This window comes from Mesitornis unicolor, unplaced genomic scaffold, assembly GCF_000695765.1.
Source record: "Mesitornis unicolor isolate BGI_N332 unplaced genomic scaffold, ASM69576v1 scaffold12862, whole genome shotgun sequence".
NCBI lineage: Eukaryota > Metazoa > Chordata > Aves > Mesitornithiformes > Mesitornithidae > Mesitornis > Mesitornis unicolor.
Window position 1 is genome coordinate 8,091 of NW_010169903.1, and position 17,103 is coordinate 25,193.

At 52.3% G+C, this 17,103-nt stretch overlaps 1 protein-coding gene across 1 annotated transcript in view; it reads left to right on the forward strand.

The window, feature by feature from the left end:
- The window catches only part of PIK3R6 (phosphoinositide-3-kinase, regulatory subunit 6), a 20,387-nt gene that overhangs the window by 2,296 nt on the left and 988 nt on the right, over positions 1-17,103 (forward strand). The window contains exons 2-18 of the mRNA XM_010179522.1: positions 969-1,052; positions 2,191-2,282; positions 4,536-4,604; positions 5,092-5,224; positions 6,573-6,642; positions 7,075-7,258; positions 8,006-8,153; positions 9,282-9,368; positions 9,816-10,272; positions 10,940-11,039; positions 11,782-11,904; positions 12,399-12,509; positions 14,019-14,109; positions 14,817-14,887; positions 15,130-15,220; positions 15,669-15,739; positions 16,826-16,938. Of these exons, the coding sequence (XP_010177824.1) occupies positions 969-1,052; positions 2,191-2,282; positions 4,536-4,604; positions 5,092-5,224; positions 6,573-6,642; positions 7,075-7,258; positions 8,006-8,153; positions 9,282-9,368; positions 9,816-10,272; positions 10,940-11,039; positions 11,782-11,904; positions 12,399-12,509; positions 14,019-14,109; positions 14,817-14,887; positions 15,130-15,220; positions 15,669-15,739; positions 16,826-16,938 (2,095 nt within the window). The remainder of the gene's footprint in view (positions 1-968; positions 1,053-2,190; positions 2,283-4,535; positions 4,605-5,091; positions 5,225-6,572; positions 6,643-7,074; positions 7,259-8,005; positions 8,154-9,281; positions 9,369-9,815; positions 10,273-10,939; positions 11,040-11,781; positions 11,905-12,398; positions 12,510-14,018; positions 14,110-14,816; positions 14,888-15,129; positions 15,221-15,668; positions 15,740-16,825; positions 16,939-17,103) is intronic.

The following is a 17,103-nucleotide window of genomic DNA, read 5'->3' on the forward strand; positions in this document are numbered from 1 at the left end:
TAAGGAGGGACACAAAGTCAGGCCATAGTGGAGTAATGGGACCTTGCAGCTTTCCTGGCCGGAACCCCACAGTTCCCAAGACTGACTTTTAATTTACATCTACGATGTGTCTGTGCGCATGGCCAGCTGTCACACGAGCTCACTCATGATCATGAGCCCTCGCCCCACGTACAAGTCATACCCCAAGCTGAGTCTTGAGGTTCTCAGACTTATTTTTGGCTGAGAGCAGAATGCAGTTTGGTTTTGACGTGTACAAGCAGCATGTGGTGGTTATCAGACAGAAGCACTGGCCTTCAGTCCCTGCCTGGGGAAGCAGAAGGTGCTCGGGGCCCAGGGGTGGGTGGTTGCATGTCGGAGAGATGCTGGGAGGTGTCACAGGTGGAAGGCAGGAGGGGACATGCCACATGCCAGACTGGTTGCTGTGCCTGGGGTTCCCATGAGGGCTGAGTTGCTGGTGCGGGCAGCAGACCTTGTTGCAAGAGAGCTCCTTGTGATGGGTGTGAGGTTGAGGCCAAATCCATGTGGTGCCAAAATGCAGAGGTGTTTCTGCTCTTTCATGATGCCAAGGTATGGTTTAATTTTGTTAGTTTCTGTATTTAATATGTGAATTTTTTTACTGAACAAGGGGAGAGAGGGGCTGTGCAGAGCTCTTGCATGAGCAGTCCTCTGCAGAGATTCTCCACCATCCCATCCCTGCTGAGCACTTTGCTCTCCAAAATGGCTCCACGGGCCACCAGTCCATGGGGTGGCATTTGCCCCCCAGTTCCAGTGGCCCCAGGGAGGGCTCTGCCCTGTGTCCATCAAGGCTCATCCAGGCTCAAAGCCTGCTGAAACAGCCACCATGAGATGTAGTGAGGGGGCAGTCCCCATGCCCACCCAAACCAGTGCCTCCTCCCCTGTGGTTGTCCCTGGGTGCTAGCCTCCCAGGGGCACTGACCTGGCTGCTCATGTCCCTTTTGTCCCCGCAGAGGTGGAGTCGGACATCTTGCGCCGCGTCCGCACGCTGCTGCGAGAGCTGGACGGGCACCACCCCGCCTGCCAGTGCGACCGAGGTAAGATGGACCCCCCCCCAGCACGGCTCCCGGGGGTCAACGCCCCATCCCTGCACTGCCTTGCTGGGGCATTGCTTGGTCCCAAACTCCCCACTGCTCCCCTCTCTCAGATGGTGCCACGGTGCAGAGACATAGGATGGCCTCACCTCCCTGGCCCTGCTCAGCCCTTTCTAACCCACTCTCGGAGGTGCTGAGTCTTTGACAAGCTCCTGGGGTCTGCTGTGGACCACCCTTAGCGGCTTCCATCCCTCCTCTGTGTGGCTATGACAGCCTTGACACCCTTCACCCACCCTGGGGCTCCAGCACTGAGGTGGGGCATCAAACACCAGGGTTTGTGATGCTGTTCCCAGCCCTGACACCGACTCGCCTCACAGCCCCATCCAACTCACTTAACACCTCCATGTTGAAGTGTCCCCATCTGCCCCTGCAGGGTTGTCACTTTGCCACACACTGCCTATCTCATCTTCTTGCTAAAGAGGCTTGAAATCCCTCTGTTACAGTTTTGGAGAATAAAACTCTAGCTGAGCCAGCAACTGGACTGCCACAGCCTTAGGAAATGTAATTAATTTTGAAGAATTGATTTTACTTGGTGCGCAGGGAATATTTTACAGTTAATTAAATTTGATTTTGTCTGGAATGAGCCTTGACATCAGTGAGACTGAGATGCTTTGTGGTCCTTGCTCTGAGTGTGAGCTGTTGGCAGCCAGCATTCAGGTGCTGTGTGCTGGGATGGCAGGAACCCAAATTTTTCAGGGCGGGCAGTGAAAGCAGCCATAAACAGAGCGACAGAGAGAACAGCAAACAAACTTCACATCCATTGCCCTGCCTTACTTTTCTCCAGCCTCCCAGTCTTAGGATCTCTAGGACCTTTTTCTGAAGGTTTCCTCATATTAGAGGTATGACACTTCAGTGCTGCATCCAGAATGGGGGCAGCAGCATGACGTCCCTTGCAGAGGGTCACTGGTTGAAGCAGAGGGAAGCCTGGTTTTGCTCTGGCAGTGGTGCCCATGCAGCAGCCCAGGGGGTGATTTTTGCAGCAGCAGTGCCCAGGTCTCCCAATTCCCCTGTGAAACACTGCCCCAAATCCATCACTGCTCTGCTTGGCACCCTGACCTCTTTCTTGACTTTCATTCCTCAGGGATGCTGCGATGGACCCTGCATAAAAAAATCGACCAGAATCCCAGCAACAGCTCTGTCCTGGTCAAGATCCTGGTGAAGGAGCTGGAAAGGGTGAGTGCTGCCTCAGAGCCATCCCTGAGTGCCAGGATCAGCCCCTTCGTGACATGTGCCCTGTCGTGAGGCCGGAGGGAGCAGGACAGGCGCTCACCTTCACCACAGGTCTCTGCCTCCCTCCTGGGGCCCTCGAGGTGACTAAGGTTGTTTTTAGGGACCTTGAGCTTGGCTGGGGACTGTGGCTCATAGCAAAGAGTGAAAAGCCCTGTGGGACACCAGGGCAGAGCAGTAGCTTGTCCCCAGCTGATGGCTGCAAGGACCAGGGTTTGCTCCAAAAGTGATAGTGAAAGATGGGCAGAGCAGGGAACCTCCCCAGGCTCCTCAATGCCGCAGCAGCCCAAGCACTTCTGATCACCCCCACATCTCCCTCATTCTGCCCCAGGCAGCTGTAGTCACAGGTAGAGTGGAAATTTCTCCTCCATGTCACTCATTTCCTCCCTGGGGGGTGTCAAGGCAGAAACATCTAACCCAGTATCCTGTCCTGAGAGCATCTGCCGGAAACATTGTGATGGATTTTTTGTTTCACTGATTTGTCTTGTCATTTTATGGTCTTGTGTAAACCTTTAACACCCTCAGCATTGTGGTGTGACCTGGTTTGTGGTCTGATGAGATGTCATCTGTAGGAATAGCACCTTTTCTTTCTTATGAGCCTGCTTCATTTTACCCAGCGCCCTCTCATTGCGGTGCAGGGAGGAAGAGCCCATGTTCCCCCTCCACCTCCTCCCCTCCCCGGTGATGAGCCCCTGCTGTTGTCCTTTGTGCAGAAACCTCCCTGTACCTTTTTCTCTGCATCCTTGCCATTTCTTCTTCCCAGCTCGAAAGATGGAGCTGCCTGGCTCAGCATCGCTCAGCTCCCATGCCCCAAGGGAGCCAAGCACCCTCTGCAGAGTCTGTCACCCTGTCATCCCCCCCTGTCAGCACTCCCTATCACACACTGGAGCTGCACGGTTGTGAACATGGAACAGTTATTCCTAATCTTTGTTTCCTGCCTTTTGGGAGGCTCTGAGGCCATTTTCAGGCTGTCTTTCTCATGCTATGGCAGTTCAGCTTCTACCAGGGCCTTGGGGAGGGATCTCATCAAGTGGCTTTTGCTAATCCAGATGGACAGGAACACCCACGTCACCCTTGGTGTGGATGCAGGGATTCTCCCGGAGGGTTTGAGGTCTGCTTTCCTCTGCAAAAGCCATGTTAGTCCCTCCTGTTACAACTATTACCAATCTGCTACTCTTATCTTTCCTTGCCCAGGAGGGATGTCAGGCCTTCTGGTGTATAATTCCCTTCATCTCCCTTAAGCTCTTCTTGGAAATCAATGTCACTTTTTTTTTTTCCATTCCTCTGGTACTGCAGCAGCTCTCAGCAGTCAGTACCAACCACAGATAATAATTTAGCAATTTCATGCTTGAGTTCTTACGAGGCTCAGTAGTTCAGTATTATTCATTTTATTGATCATTTCTAAAGCTTTGCTGCCATCAGTTCCATTTAACTCGGATCCATCAGCACAGCAACCCTGAAGAAAGGTGCTGGAAATATCTTTGGGATGGAAATATCTTTTCCGTGTTTATCTAGGGGCATTCCCATTGCTGGAGCTGTCAGTTACAGCCAGGCTGCAGGGAGGGACCAGAGCTGTGCTTGAGCATCCACCTGGCTTCCCATGGGCCAGGACAGAGATGCAAGAGCATCTCTCCTCCCTCTCCACTCTGATCCCACATCCACCAAATGTAAACCAGGCTTTTTCCAGAGGATTCCCAGTTATTTTTTATTTTGACAGGAATTTTTGCAGCAGAAAGGAGCTTCTTGATGAGCTCAGTTAGAAACTTTTGCTTGCTCTCTCCTACCACAACTACTGCACATGTGTTCTGCTCTGGGTGTGCAAACCACGCTCTCACAGCAGCTCCCAGAGCTTTCACGTCCCTGCAATGATCTCCAGCCCTGTGATGCAGTGATGGCCATGGCAGCATGGTGCACCTCCCTACACCCTTCCATAAGGCTTGGCTTGTGGGATGCCCACCCGGGCAGGACCTGTCAGGGACATCCTGCCCACCCTAAAGGAACCTCAAACCTCACCTTGACCAGGGGAGCATCACCTGGGTGCTCCAGGTGAGCCAGGGTGAAGTCCCCTGCTCTCCCCATGTGCCTGAGCAGCCAGGGGCCAGCACATCCTGGGGGCTGTGGTGGTCCCCCAAGCTCCGGTCCCTGGTGATGCCCATCCCAGCACCCTGCCCACACTGACTGTGCCTTTTTGTCCCACAGGCGGAGCGAGGTGACTTCAGACATTATATCATCCCCTTGCTGCACACCTTGATGTACACCTTGATAAAGGTAACCTACTGCTGGCTGCACTGGGGCAAGGTCTGGGAACAGCAGAAGCCGCAGGAGGGGCCACCTGAAGGCACTCAGCACCTATTCCTGTGCCAAAATATCCCAGTACCTGCTCAGAAAAGCCCTTGGACTACCATGGGTGGACTCAACTGCACATTTATTTCCCAGTGTGCTGTCTGATGGCTGAGACACTGGTGTCTGATGTGTATGGGAGTGACAGGTCCTTTCAGCTGCCTCCCTTTTCTGGAGGTGTTTAAGTTGCCTGATGGTGCAGGAAGCCACAACCTGGCAAAAATGTGTGCCCACTCCCCTTCAGCAGGTATTGCTGGAGGTTTCCAAACCATTGTAGGGCCTGGTTCTGCTTCATATGTTGCATGGAAATCCAGATTGAACTTGGTGTTGCTCAGTGACCTCCCACCTGGGGCCTGTTGTGGGGAGAGGCGTCACTGCCTGTGACTTGTCCTCATCTGTCCCTTTCTCTCTCCAGGCTCCCTGCATCTCTGATGAGCTCTGCGGCAGAGTGTATGATTTCTGTAAGAAGCTGCTCACCCTGCCCAAGCCTTTCTGCACCATTGGGTTAGACTATGCTGCCAGGCTGAAGATGGAAAGGACAACACCAGGTATGAGGGCTTCCCCACTCTACCCATGCATCGCATAGTGAATGGCTTGGGTCCTCGAAGCAGCAGTGGTGAGGGTTTTGGGGGGTGTTTCCATGCTTGAGCTGGCCTCTGCCCCAGGCAGCGAGCCATGGCAGGGATTTCTGCAAGGGGCTGGCCAAAGGCTTGGGGGTCTGAGGGATACATTTGGATGGGAGGGTTCCCCTCACCTGATTTCAAGCTGCTGAGCCTTAGTTACTAGCAGGAAACCTTGAGGTCCTCCTGCTGTCAGCACAGGCACCACCAGAGCCAAGTCCAGCCCATCTAAGGCAGGTGTACATGCACCCTGTGTCTGTATGGGGATCAGGGTGGTTATTCTCCCAGCCTGGGCACCTCAGTAAATGTTGTGGAGGTCTCCTTTTTGCAGAGTGAAGTCTCCATCTGAGATTGAGTTGCAGACTGTCCAGCATGGGCTCTCCCTCTACCACCTGCGCATCAGGTTTTAGACACTAAAACGTCATTGGTTTCTGCAGAGAACAGTCCCTTTTAGAAAGCAACCCAGAGGACAACTCTTTTCTTTTTTCTCTACATTGCTCATTGAAGTTCTTTTTGTTAAAATTTCCTTCATTAAGAGTCTAAAAGCAATCCTTTAAAACAGTTCAAAGTGCAGACACCTTGTGAGGTGGAGGTAAAATATGGAAATCTGGTGGGAAATTAGAAAGTGCTGTTCTTGGTAGTCTCAGCCTATCACCATCACCCCAGCCACTCTTCCCCAGTAGCACTTGTCTGGAGCTCCAAGGTCCATCTTTATCTCACCTGACTTCTGGTAAAACAATGATTCAGTGTGGAGAGACGGGGATCTCCAGTGGGGCTTTCCTTGGAGCACCGTGAGGTTCACAAGGTGATAACACCTGAGCCATGCAGGGTGGATGTATCTCCCTCAGCCCAGAGCTGGGTGATGGTAAAGTCCCTCTCTTCTGATTCAGGAGCACGTTATGCTCTTCATATCCACTCAAATGCTGTCCCCCATGTGGGCCTGGGATGGAGGCTGGGAGTAGGGCTCTTCCTCCTGCTTCCTTCTACTTCCAAGCTCATAATCCACTAAACAAAGGAAGGGAAATACAGGAAATTGTCCCTGAATAGAAGTGGGTTTCTTTTTATGTGGCATAACCTATATTTGTCCTTGGCTATTTTTAACTCTGGACTCGATTCTTGGCTCTTTCACACCATTTCTCCAGCACTGGGTGTTTGCTGACTTGGCAGACCCACCATCAGCCTCCACAACCAGGAACAGCACCAAGCTGCTCTGGTGAGTTGTGTTGTTATTTCTCAGACTCTGACTCATGTGTGTTTATCTCCCTGAATGTGCTAGGTATGTTGTACCAGAGAATGGTCATTTCCGAACAAAGTCTTAAAAGCGACCCGTACCCTTATCAGGAAAAGTGAGTACCGCCTCTTCTAATGGGTTGTTACTTTTATTTCTTTTATAGTCTCATTGTGAAATCTGCCGTTTTCCTGTGCTCTGAATTAATGTTGGGTGGAACAGACAATTTGGACATAAACCATACGGCAGTTCCTGGTCTTGGGGGAATGTCATCCAGTGCATTGCTAAAATGAACTTTATGTTGGGAGGAGCACGTTTCTCCCATGTGTCCCAATTTATTTCTGTGTTCCTGGGTGGCAGGAAGCCTCCCTTGGCAGGGAGATGGGGCAGAGAAGGGAAATATCAGCAGCAATGGGATATTAGAGATATTCCGGGATATTTTTCTTTGCATGGGATAATGTAGACATGAGCTGCTTGTGCCAGCCCTTATGTCAGTAACAGGGAGTCCTCGTGTCATCTCTCTCTTTTCCCACCCTCCCGCCCCACGCAGGATTTTTATCTTTACTGATCCGGAGCTGCTCTCCGAAGCCATCTGCAACGCACTGGTCACTGACACAGAGGCCGCGCAAGTCTCCCAGAGCCCGCGGGCGTGCATGTGCTGTGTGATCACCCACGCCATGCAGGCGGCCCTGGGCGAGAGCTGTGACGTCTGCTGCTTGAAGGGGAGCCTGCAGGTAACTGACACCACTTCTGTGGCACACGCATGGTTTTCCAATGGTCCTGCTCTTGTTGGGCGCCTTGGAGCAATGAGAAGGTTTTTGGCAAGTTGAGAGACCACCCTCCCCCGGGCTCATCACTGCTGGTCTCCATCCCCAGTAGCCTCAGTGTTACTTGCAAGGCTGGGCTAGCAACAGAGCTGGTGTCAAACTAAAAGAGTCTGCAAATACAAAAGAGTTGCTGCAGCACAACCCGGACGCTTTGAATCTTCAGTCTGAGTCTTCAGTTTTGCATGGCAAAGCTGGGCTCTGTGGCTGAAATACGGACTTGTCTGTGAGCCACTGGTCACTGCAAAAACATCTCAGCAGAAATGTTTCAACCTGTTCTCTCAAAAACCTCCTTCAAGGAGCTGTGAGGCCACTGTAAGACAAATGTCTGGTTCAGAAAGGCAAGGGCTCTCAGCAAATTCCACTCCAAGGACACCTTTGTGTGTATGCTGTCCCCATCTTCCGAGGGTCACTTGAGCTGCCAGCTCTGCTGCTCTGTCCCCAGGCTAGTGGCAGCTGGGAACCTGCCAGAAAAAAGCTTTAAGCAGACAGCATAGCCAGCACCTTTCCATCCTTCCCTGGGAACAGGAGGACATTTCTGCTCTCTGCTGTGAAACAACAATTTTTGCAGGCTCTTTCTGCCCCCTTCAGCAGCCCTGTCCATGGAGCATCTCCCCTTTTTGCACCTCCGGGTGTTAATAGCTGCTCCTCCGACAGGATATGTCCACCAGCGACATCGAGCACTGGTTCCAGCAAGTGGTGGCGGCAGTCGAGTGTGCAGGAAACGAGGCGAGCACAGACCGCGGCCAGCACATGGCAAGGCTCGAAAAGATTTACCACGCCATCCTCAGCTCCTTGCAAGCAGGTGAGCTCCCGGCAGCTGTGCAGGATGGGTTAAGGGAGCCATGCAAGCTGGCAGTGCCCTGCTGTCTGCAGCTGGCGTGTCCTTGCCATCACCCTACATCTGTCCATCTCCACCTCCCGCCTGGCCCCACTCCAGCAGTATCCATCACTGGAATCAGGTCCTTGCACCCTGGCTCCTTGCAGTGACCTGATGTCCCAGATAGCAGACGGCACATGGCAGTGGAAGGCAGATTTGTCACTTGAAGAAAGAGACAGTGGCAATCACTGCTGCTAATTCAGCAGTTCTGGAGCCCAGAGACATGTCTCTGTCATTTGCAGAGGGTGCTACAGGTGTCAACCAGTGGAGGTTGGACAGACCCTCTAGTGCTCTGCTGGCGTAAGATACATCCTGCCATGGCCTGGACTAGGGAGACACCATGCACTGCTCCCTGAAACCTCTTGGTACTGCTGTGATGGATGGTGGTACTGCCATCTCCTTCCATCCCTGGCAGTGCTCAGATCCAGCTTGGTGCCACAGCTTTTTACACAAATCAGAGGGAAATGGAGTCACGCTTCCCTCTCCCTGACTGCTCTAGGTGGAAGTCCGTGCATCCCTCCCCACTCCTCAGAAAGAGCTCCCAGTGCAAGATATGGGGAGGAGCAGCCTCCTCTGCAGGGAGAGGAGAGGAACCATCTCCCTTTGGAGGCAGAGAGCTATTCAATTGTCTCACCGCCTTTCACAGAGCCATAATGGGTTAAAAATAGTCAGGAATGGTGGGGTCAGAGAGCTCCCCTTCATCTCAGCTGAGACCACCAAGGGAGGTGCTGCCACATGCAGGAGGCCCAGTGCTCGAAGGAGGTTTTATTTATTCTGCAGTCCCTCTGCTGTCTGCAGCAAAGCAAGGTCCTTCACGTGCCTGTGCCTGTTTCCCCACCTTCATTTCTCCCTTTCAGGGATGGTGTAGGTACCTTCCTAGGGCTTACTTGGTGAGAGCAGGGGTCTGATTACAGTCTCAGGTCTTGCCAGAAGGCGACCGGGGTGGGAGAGCCCTTGGGGTCAGCACCGGCCAACTCAGCACCAGTGGGGGTTCAGGCACCCGTGTAGGAAAATTGCCTGCTCCTCTGTTACAAGCATCCTTGTTTCCCCCAGGCAATGCTCCCTTGGGAGGGCTGCAGGGTACCCCTCTGCCCAACCCCAACATCAGCTTTCACCTCTGGACAGAAGATGACCAGCTCTGTGAGTGTTCTAGGGGGCTGTGGCATGTTCGAACGGTGCCTGGGGCTGGGAAACCTGTGTAAAAATGTGTAATTTAGCCCTCATTCTTGGATGGTGAGTTTCACAGCCATCACCCAAGGCCCAAGCTTGTGGAGGCTGCACCAGCCTTCCTTCTATGGGGTGTCAGGGTCAAATCAGGGGATTAGGTGGGGAGAGAAGGTGAAGCCAATGAGGAGAGGGCCCCTGTGGGACAGGCTGCAGGAGCATGTACCCAAAGCACCTGCTTTGAGTGATATTCAGCTCTCTTCCTGGGGCGATGTGAAATGGGACTGAAAGACTGACTCTTCTTGGACCCGCTGGTGGGGGTATTTGCAGGGAGGTTTGCATGAGAAGAGGGAATTGGGGCAGGACTAGGGCTCAGCCTGGGTCTGGTTGTATTTCCCTCCTCGAGCTCCCTCCTGCCCGCAGGGAAGGAGTTGGTGCTGTTCGTCCGCCCACTGTCACAGAGCTGCGAGGCCAACTGCCTGAGCCAGGACCTGGACAACTTCGAGATCCAAGACATTGTTTCAGACTGCGAGTGCAGCGAGCAGACCCGCTTCTCCGTGCTTTCCACCGACAGTGGCATCGAGCGAGACCTGCCCGCAGCAGCTGAGGAGCCCTTCACCCCTTTCAGCTCTGAGACAGAGCAATCCCGGCTCCAGAGGAAGGGAGGAATTAAAAAAAAGCCCTCACCGCTGGAGAGCGTGGCCTTCCTGCAGGCTGGCTGCAATGGTCTGGGGGCAAAGCCCCCTGTGAAGCCACAGAGGAGACCAGACAACCCCCCGGAGCCTGCAGCCCCGCTCCAGAGGCTGCACACTGCCCGCATCGTGCTGCTGGGGGACGACCGGATCCTGGGGCGTCTGGCCCAAGCCTACCACTCTTTGAGGTAACCTATGGCCGTGGCCTCTTTGGCTCTGGGGGCTTGCAGAAAGAGAGGACAGAGCTGGGGGCTTGCTCTTCTGCCCGTTGAAGCAGCAGAGATGACTGGGAATGGGGTTGGGCTCCAGTGTTACTGGAGACAAGGTGAAACCCAGGTGTTTTGCACCCAAATGCATCTGACTTCATTGGCTGCATGACGTCGCTTGGCTCTGTTGGCCCAAATGATGCACACAGGGAGTTTGTCCCTTCTGTCCATGGAATGGGTTAAACGAACAATAAATGAGGCAACATATTTTCCTATGCAAAAGGGAAAAAGTCCTAAAGAAAAGCTGTTTTCCAGCTGCCCAGCCAGTTCACCTGGGCCAGGAGGCCAATGTGGGGTGGGTCAGGGTTGTGGTGCAGGCAGCAGCCTGGGGAGCAGAGTGGGAGCAGAGGGGACTGCTGGTCCCAGCTGAGTGCCTGTCTGTGGGACACCCCTTACCCTCATCATCTCCCTTTGCTGGATTTGGGCACCTAGGGGCATTACTGTCATATTGGGCAAAGGAGGTGTGTGAGTAGGGTATGAGCTCCTGTGGCAGAGCAGCTGTGGTCTCCTGGTACTGCCCAGCCTTGGCCAAGAGCTGTTTTCTTCCACTTTCCCATTGCGACCCAGCTATTTATTTTCTCATTTCAAGGAAAAGAGAAACACGGCGAGTTTTTCTGACTCCCAGGCTGAACCTGCAGTTCTACTATATCCCGGTCATGACGAGGCAGCCAAACACCTTGGCCGTTGCGGTGAGTCTGGACTTGGCAGCTCCAGGCACTGCTGCCGGCTGTCAGTGGCTGATGGTGGTTTTGGAGGGGGCTTTACAGGAATTCACATCTGTTAATGCCTGGTTTCTAGAACCAGAAGGATGGGAGCCAAGACAGGGCAGCTGGGCTCTGTTTGCTGACTGCCTTTAGGAATCCATCAGTTCCAGAGCCATTCTTGCTCCAACCACCCTGATGGGTGATATCTCACAGCCTAGAAATGGTCGTCATTTTTGCTGCTATGCCCCAGCTATAGGAGGATCCAGGGTACTTTAGCAGAAGTGTTGCTTTTCTCACCTCCTAAATGCTTATGGGAAGTGGTCGCCCATTACTGAGGGCTTTGCCTGCTTCGTCATGGCCCCAGTTTTAGTTATGCAAGTGACTACCTTGCAGTTTATCTTGGGCAAATCTTTTCCCCTCTGACAACATTGAGACAGTGATAAATAAACAGCCGCACTTCTCACAGTATTTTAAGCTGGCCCAGAGCTGGCTGTGAGTCCTGACAAGCATGCCATTATAAAAATGAGTATTTCTCCTCTTCATTCTTCATTTATTCTTGAGCACCTGCTAGGTGAGTGCTGAAAGAAATATTTGCCATCTTCTCTGGACCAAGCAGGGATGTGGGAGCTGCTCATGGGGCATTTGCACCCCAGCTCCCTCTGCCTCCTCTATGGCTCCTGGTATTTTTAGTTACGATGGCACTCTGAGCTGTGTATTTCTCCTGCAGGACCATGCTGCCACTGGCCAAGAGGAGCTCTGCGAGGTGGCCGGGTACCTGGGCAGAGCCGACCCGTGGTACGAGAGCAACATCAACACGCTGTGCCACATCATTCCCAAGCTGGCCACCATGGTACGAGGGAAACCTTCCCACCTCCCCAGCCTGTCCCATTTCCCAAACACATCTGCCATACTTGAGGATGACCTCGTACCCTGCAGGGCTCCTCTGTGACCCAAATAGGGGCTTTCTCCTGGCAGCCAGGAAGGTGCGTGCGGCTGACACTGCCCCAGCCCACAAGACCCATTTACTGTGATTGGGGGTTTTTGGCCAAGGGACGGGAAATGGCAGATTTCAAGAAACAAAATCTAAATAAGGCATTTGCTGAAATACCCCCAGCTCTCATTTCCTGGAAGTTTGAGCTACCATCGATAGCCCACAAAAAGGGTTGGTAGGTGGGCGCAAGCCTTCACTTCCCCCATTCACTTTGACTAGTCATGGCAGAGCCGCTCAGCGCTGTCCTGGGCAACAGCTCATTGCTCATTATTAATCTAGGAAGGCATGCGGGTTAGTGGCAGTGTTTTTGAGAAGTGACTGTGGCTGATCCATAACGTGATTTGCCCCCCCAGCCTTCCTCTCCGAGCAAACATCTCGTGACTGATCTGTTCATCACTGATGTGATCGCATACTACGTCCGCATGGGCATCCAGCCTGTCTGCTTCCAGGTCTATGCTGTGAAGGTGGGTGCCACATCTCTTGTACTGCCCTGTGGCACTGCAAGGGCTTGCAGAGCCCCACTCTGGAGCTGTGCAAAGTCTGGGGTCTGGGGACTTTCAGCAGATCTGAGCCTGGATCTCTGTGCCCCCGGGCCCACACCCTTCTTGCCAGGTGTCCAGATCTAGGACTCCCTGTAGCACAGCTCAGTCAGAGTCAGTGATCATGGGAAGGCTATGTCAAGTCAGCAAAGTGGAACTTGGAATTACCCTGTAAGGGCACAGATTTCCTGCTCTGCTGGACTCGGGTTTGCTCAGGAGCTCTGGCACCTTCTGCAGCTTTAGATGCTATGAGCACACAGGAGTTTATGGAGTGGCTTTGCCAAAACCATTCTGTACCTTGCAGGGGCTTTGCAGGGATTCCTGAAACACAGTTTTATTTATTTCCTGCTAACTTTTCTCTAAAATGGTATCACAGTGGGACCTGGCACTGCTGTATTTGGTCATGTAACATCAACCCCCAATCTGCTCCTCTAGCAGTTTTCCCCCTTCAAAGCTTAGAGTGACACTGATATATGTCCTTTTAATCTACCCATAGCCAACGTGGCAACGTGTTGCAGCAAAGCAGCAGCATTAGATGAGCAAACTGGCATGTGGGTTGCAAAGAGCTGATACAGCATCACCAGGACTTGTTCACTAGCGACATGTTATTAGTTCACTTGGAGCACCTGGTCCTCAGATTGTGTGGCTGGGAATTTTGGTTTTCTGGTGATTTTTTATTCCTCTCATTTCTCCTCTAAGACAGAAATCAAAAGCAAGTAAGAGAGTGGGTGACTCAAGCAGGGGAAGAGGAACTGACCCCAGATGTGGTTTTCAGATAGCGGCACCTACCCTACCCTGCTGTCATACAGGGTGTGATGCTGCTTCGTCTGGAAACACTAAGCCTGTTTTGCCTTTTTGGTTAGGACCACACTGTTCCTCTTTGGTTGCAAAGACTTTTCCTGGAAGTGAGAGACAAGTCCCACAGAAGCTGGACAAAGGGCTAGGTGTGTCTAGGAGAGGCTCTCTAGGACCTTATCTTCATATTTTGCTCAGAACAAGCCCATGAAAAGAAAAGGAAAAGGTCTGAAATGATCAGTTGATTTAGGTGCATCAGAGAAAAGTTACCTGCCTGGAAGCTAAGTCAGCATTTGCAGCCAGACCTGGGGAGCTGCTCCTCTTCACCTGGGTTGGCTCTGGGTGCATGGCTGGGAACAGACCCATCTGTGGGTATGCAGGGACACCCAGTGGCAGGGGACAAGGCCCGTGTCTCTGCTTGACAGGTTCTCTGGCCTCCTGGCAAGGCCTGCCATGCTTTTGGGCTTTAGAAAGCAGAGCCAAAGCAGTTCTGTCCTTCTCATAGCCCTCCTGGCTGCCATGATGAGGCCATAGATTCACACCTGTGTGCTCTGGAGAACCTGCTAATGTCACAAGCCCAGTGTGACACCTCAGGGTGACTGAGGAGGAGCTGTTCTTAGAGATTTTCCTCTCTTTCAGATTTTCTTCAATGACCCGGCACAGGAGCCGGCCGAGGATGTGTTCCTCACAGAGCTGCGCACTCAGGTGCAGGAGAGCATCTCCCAGAAAGGTGTGTGCATGACCCCAAGCTGCACCCTGCCACAGGGGCTGCCATCCTGGACAGGGGTCCTGCTGGCCATAGCTCCTTCTTGCCCTGTCCCTCAGCCTGCAGCCATCAGGGTCATGCTGTGGGACACTATCCCTTGTTCCCTGATGAGCAGAAGGCCTCCCTAAACATCTCCACCTCCTTCAGGTGCATGACATGAGGCTAAATGAGAGACCTTGTGGCCACTGGCTCCTGGTCTCAACCAGGTTTTGTAGATTGTGCCTTTGATTGGCTCCACAACCCTCTGAAGTTGAACCAACATCATATTTTTTGTTGAGGAAACAAGCTGGACTTTACAGCTGTCCCATTTGCCAGATGTTTTCCCCATTAGAAATTCTGCTTCCTTGAGTTGCCAATGATGGGACAAGAGTGCTTGAAGGCTGGACTGTTACAGAGGTCCCATCCAGCCCTTCCATCAGTGCATCCCAGTGTCTGATCCAATGGATGCTTGCCACTGTGGTTGGGTGCAGACCCTTGATTGAGTCCATTTCACTGGACCTGTGAAGTGCACAGAGCCTCAGCTCCCATAGGCAAGGAGAGAGGGGCTGGTGTGACAGACTACAACCACTGTGTGATGGAACGGGTGGCTCATCCCATGGGAGGGCCCCTTTCTGACCACAGGCAGTTGGGATGGGTGAAACCTCAATCCTACCTGATTCCCTCCTTTGCAGAATTAAGCATGACCAAGAAGAAAACCACCCTGGATGGCCCTGGCATAGATCTCACAGTAACATACAGAAAGGTAAGTGGGGCTCTAGGCAGCCCAAAATGTCTCAGTCCATAGGGACCCCCAGCATGGCACAGACCTCCCAAAAACAGTGCTCTGGCCCTCCTTTCCTCTGGAATTGCACTCCAGGAGAGAACAGAGGGGTCATAGTGAATTTTAAAAGCCTGTCAGCTAACCCTGCATTTGTGAAAAAATACCCCCAAACCTCTCCATGTCTAAACCTCTCTGCCAGGGTGAATTAACAGCATTTCCTGCAGGTTGTGGTGAGCGACCGGGCAAAGGAGCTGGCAATGTCCCTGCGCTCCACAGGTCTGGTGATGAAAGCCATCCCAGCTGATGAGGCTGAAGGTAGGTTCCTCCTGCTTGAGGATGTGTGAAGAGAGTTTTCTGGGTTTTCTGGTGCTCAGTAGAGTAAATCTGACCATGATACTTAGTGCTATGTGCCTGCACTGCAAGGGTTGAATCAGTGACGTGCATGTATTGGTGTCACCACAGCCTGTGGTTGTGCATTTTCTCATGAATGACATGCCTGGGGCTCCCTATAATGTGGGGTTTGGTATAACCATAATCTTGGCTTGAAAGCATCTTCCTCTTTCACCTTGCCTTTAGCATAGCCTCTGAGGTTCCACCCTGAGCATGACCTCACACAAACCTCAAGCCTATGGAGCTTGCTAGAGTCCCCCTTTTCTGCTGTCCTGTGTATCCCATGGACCCCTGGCAGTGCACCTGAGTGTGGGATCAAAGCTGAGCTGAGATCATGCCACAGTCCAAGTCTAACACACTGCTCCTGTTGCAGATCTGGTGTGTCTGAACGTGAACATCACTGAAATCGTTAGGATCAATAACTTGTCGGGACGATCTTTCTCAGTAAGTAGATGTGGATGCATCTGGAAGGATTGGCCAATGTGTGGAAGTCCCTTAAGACAACACTGAAAGGGGAAACACTCTGTGGGAAGGATAAGGCTTTGGGGCCATCCTGCTCAGAGAGTGATTTGCAATTACTTTCCATGGAAAAATCTAGGTTTTTGAGCCTCAAATGCTTGTCCCTGCTGCTCAGTGCCACATTGAATTCTGTCTCAAGTAACCCTGAAGGACTGAGCTGCTGCTGGGGTGATTCTGTAACCCCCAGGAATGAAGTGGAGCTACTGGCTTAGCCCCAGTATTCATGTCTCTACTTGGGTACAGGAGAGGGTCTGTGGGTTGCAATCAACTCCATTAGCTCCACATCTTCAGCTGCAGTGCCCTCCCTAGACCCCATGTGTTAATCCCCACAGAGCTCGCAAGAGTAGAGGCCACTGGAGAAATACTTTAACAAAGCATAATCAAGAAGCAGGAAAATCAGTTAATCTAATTACCAACTCAGACGGATGGATATGCAAGAGATGGGACTAAAAACCTGGGCTCCTGTGCTTTTTGGTTTTGTTTTGGTTTTTACTTGAGAGTTCCAGTAGACCTTGAAGGAGATGCTCCCTCACAGAAATGTGTCACTGGAGTTTGGGTGGCATTAAGTATTATTGTACCTCAATCATTCGGGGTTGCCCTGGAGCTTCCAGGCTCTCAGCTGGTATTTTCTGCAAGCCAGCACTCTTCTGCTTATTTTCACCTGGTTTTTGGAAACACCAAGGTACTGCAGCCCGTGCTGTCCACCAAGATACACCTGAGGATAGACCACCTCCCACATCAGACATCCCAAACCTTGCAACCTGTGCAAACATTGCCTGTTTGGAAAGTTTGCCCTTGCAAAATGTGACCAGGTTGTAATTACAGAAAAAGGACAAGAGAGACACTTCCCTCCTTAAAGACACCTTGAGTCACATCTGAGGTTAAAAAATAAAGAGAGAAATGTAATCATTTGTCCCTTTCATACCCAGTGTACATACACCACCTGTCACTGCACAGCCCAAGGGAGGGAAGCGAGACACTCACTCGGCTCTTTCTCTTCTCTCAATCCAGGCTGTGGCTAACAGGTTGAAAACACGCAATATCAAGATCAGGAGCACAGAGCAGAGGCCCTTCATAGTGTGTCTGGACAAGGACAACAGAAGAACCTACAGAAACGTGATCAGGTGAGAATGCTCCATATGCCAGGCTCTGAGCATCTCGCTGGTGACCTTGCACCGCTCCCTGGAAGGGCTTCCGAGGTGGCAGAGCTGTTTCCCAGGGAGTCCTTACCCTCATCCTCCCTCATGACAAAGTACCCATGGGCAAATACATTGCTTCTCCAGGGAAAG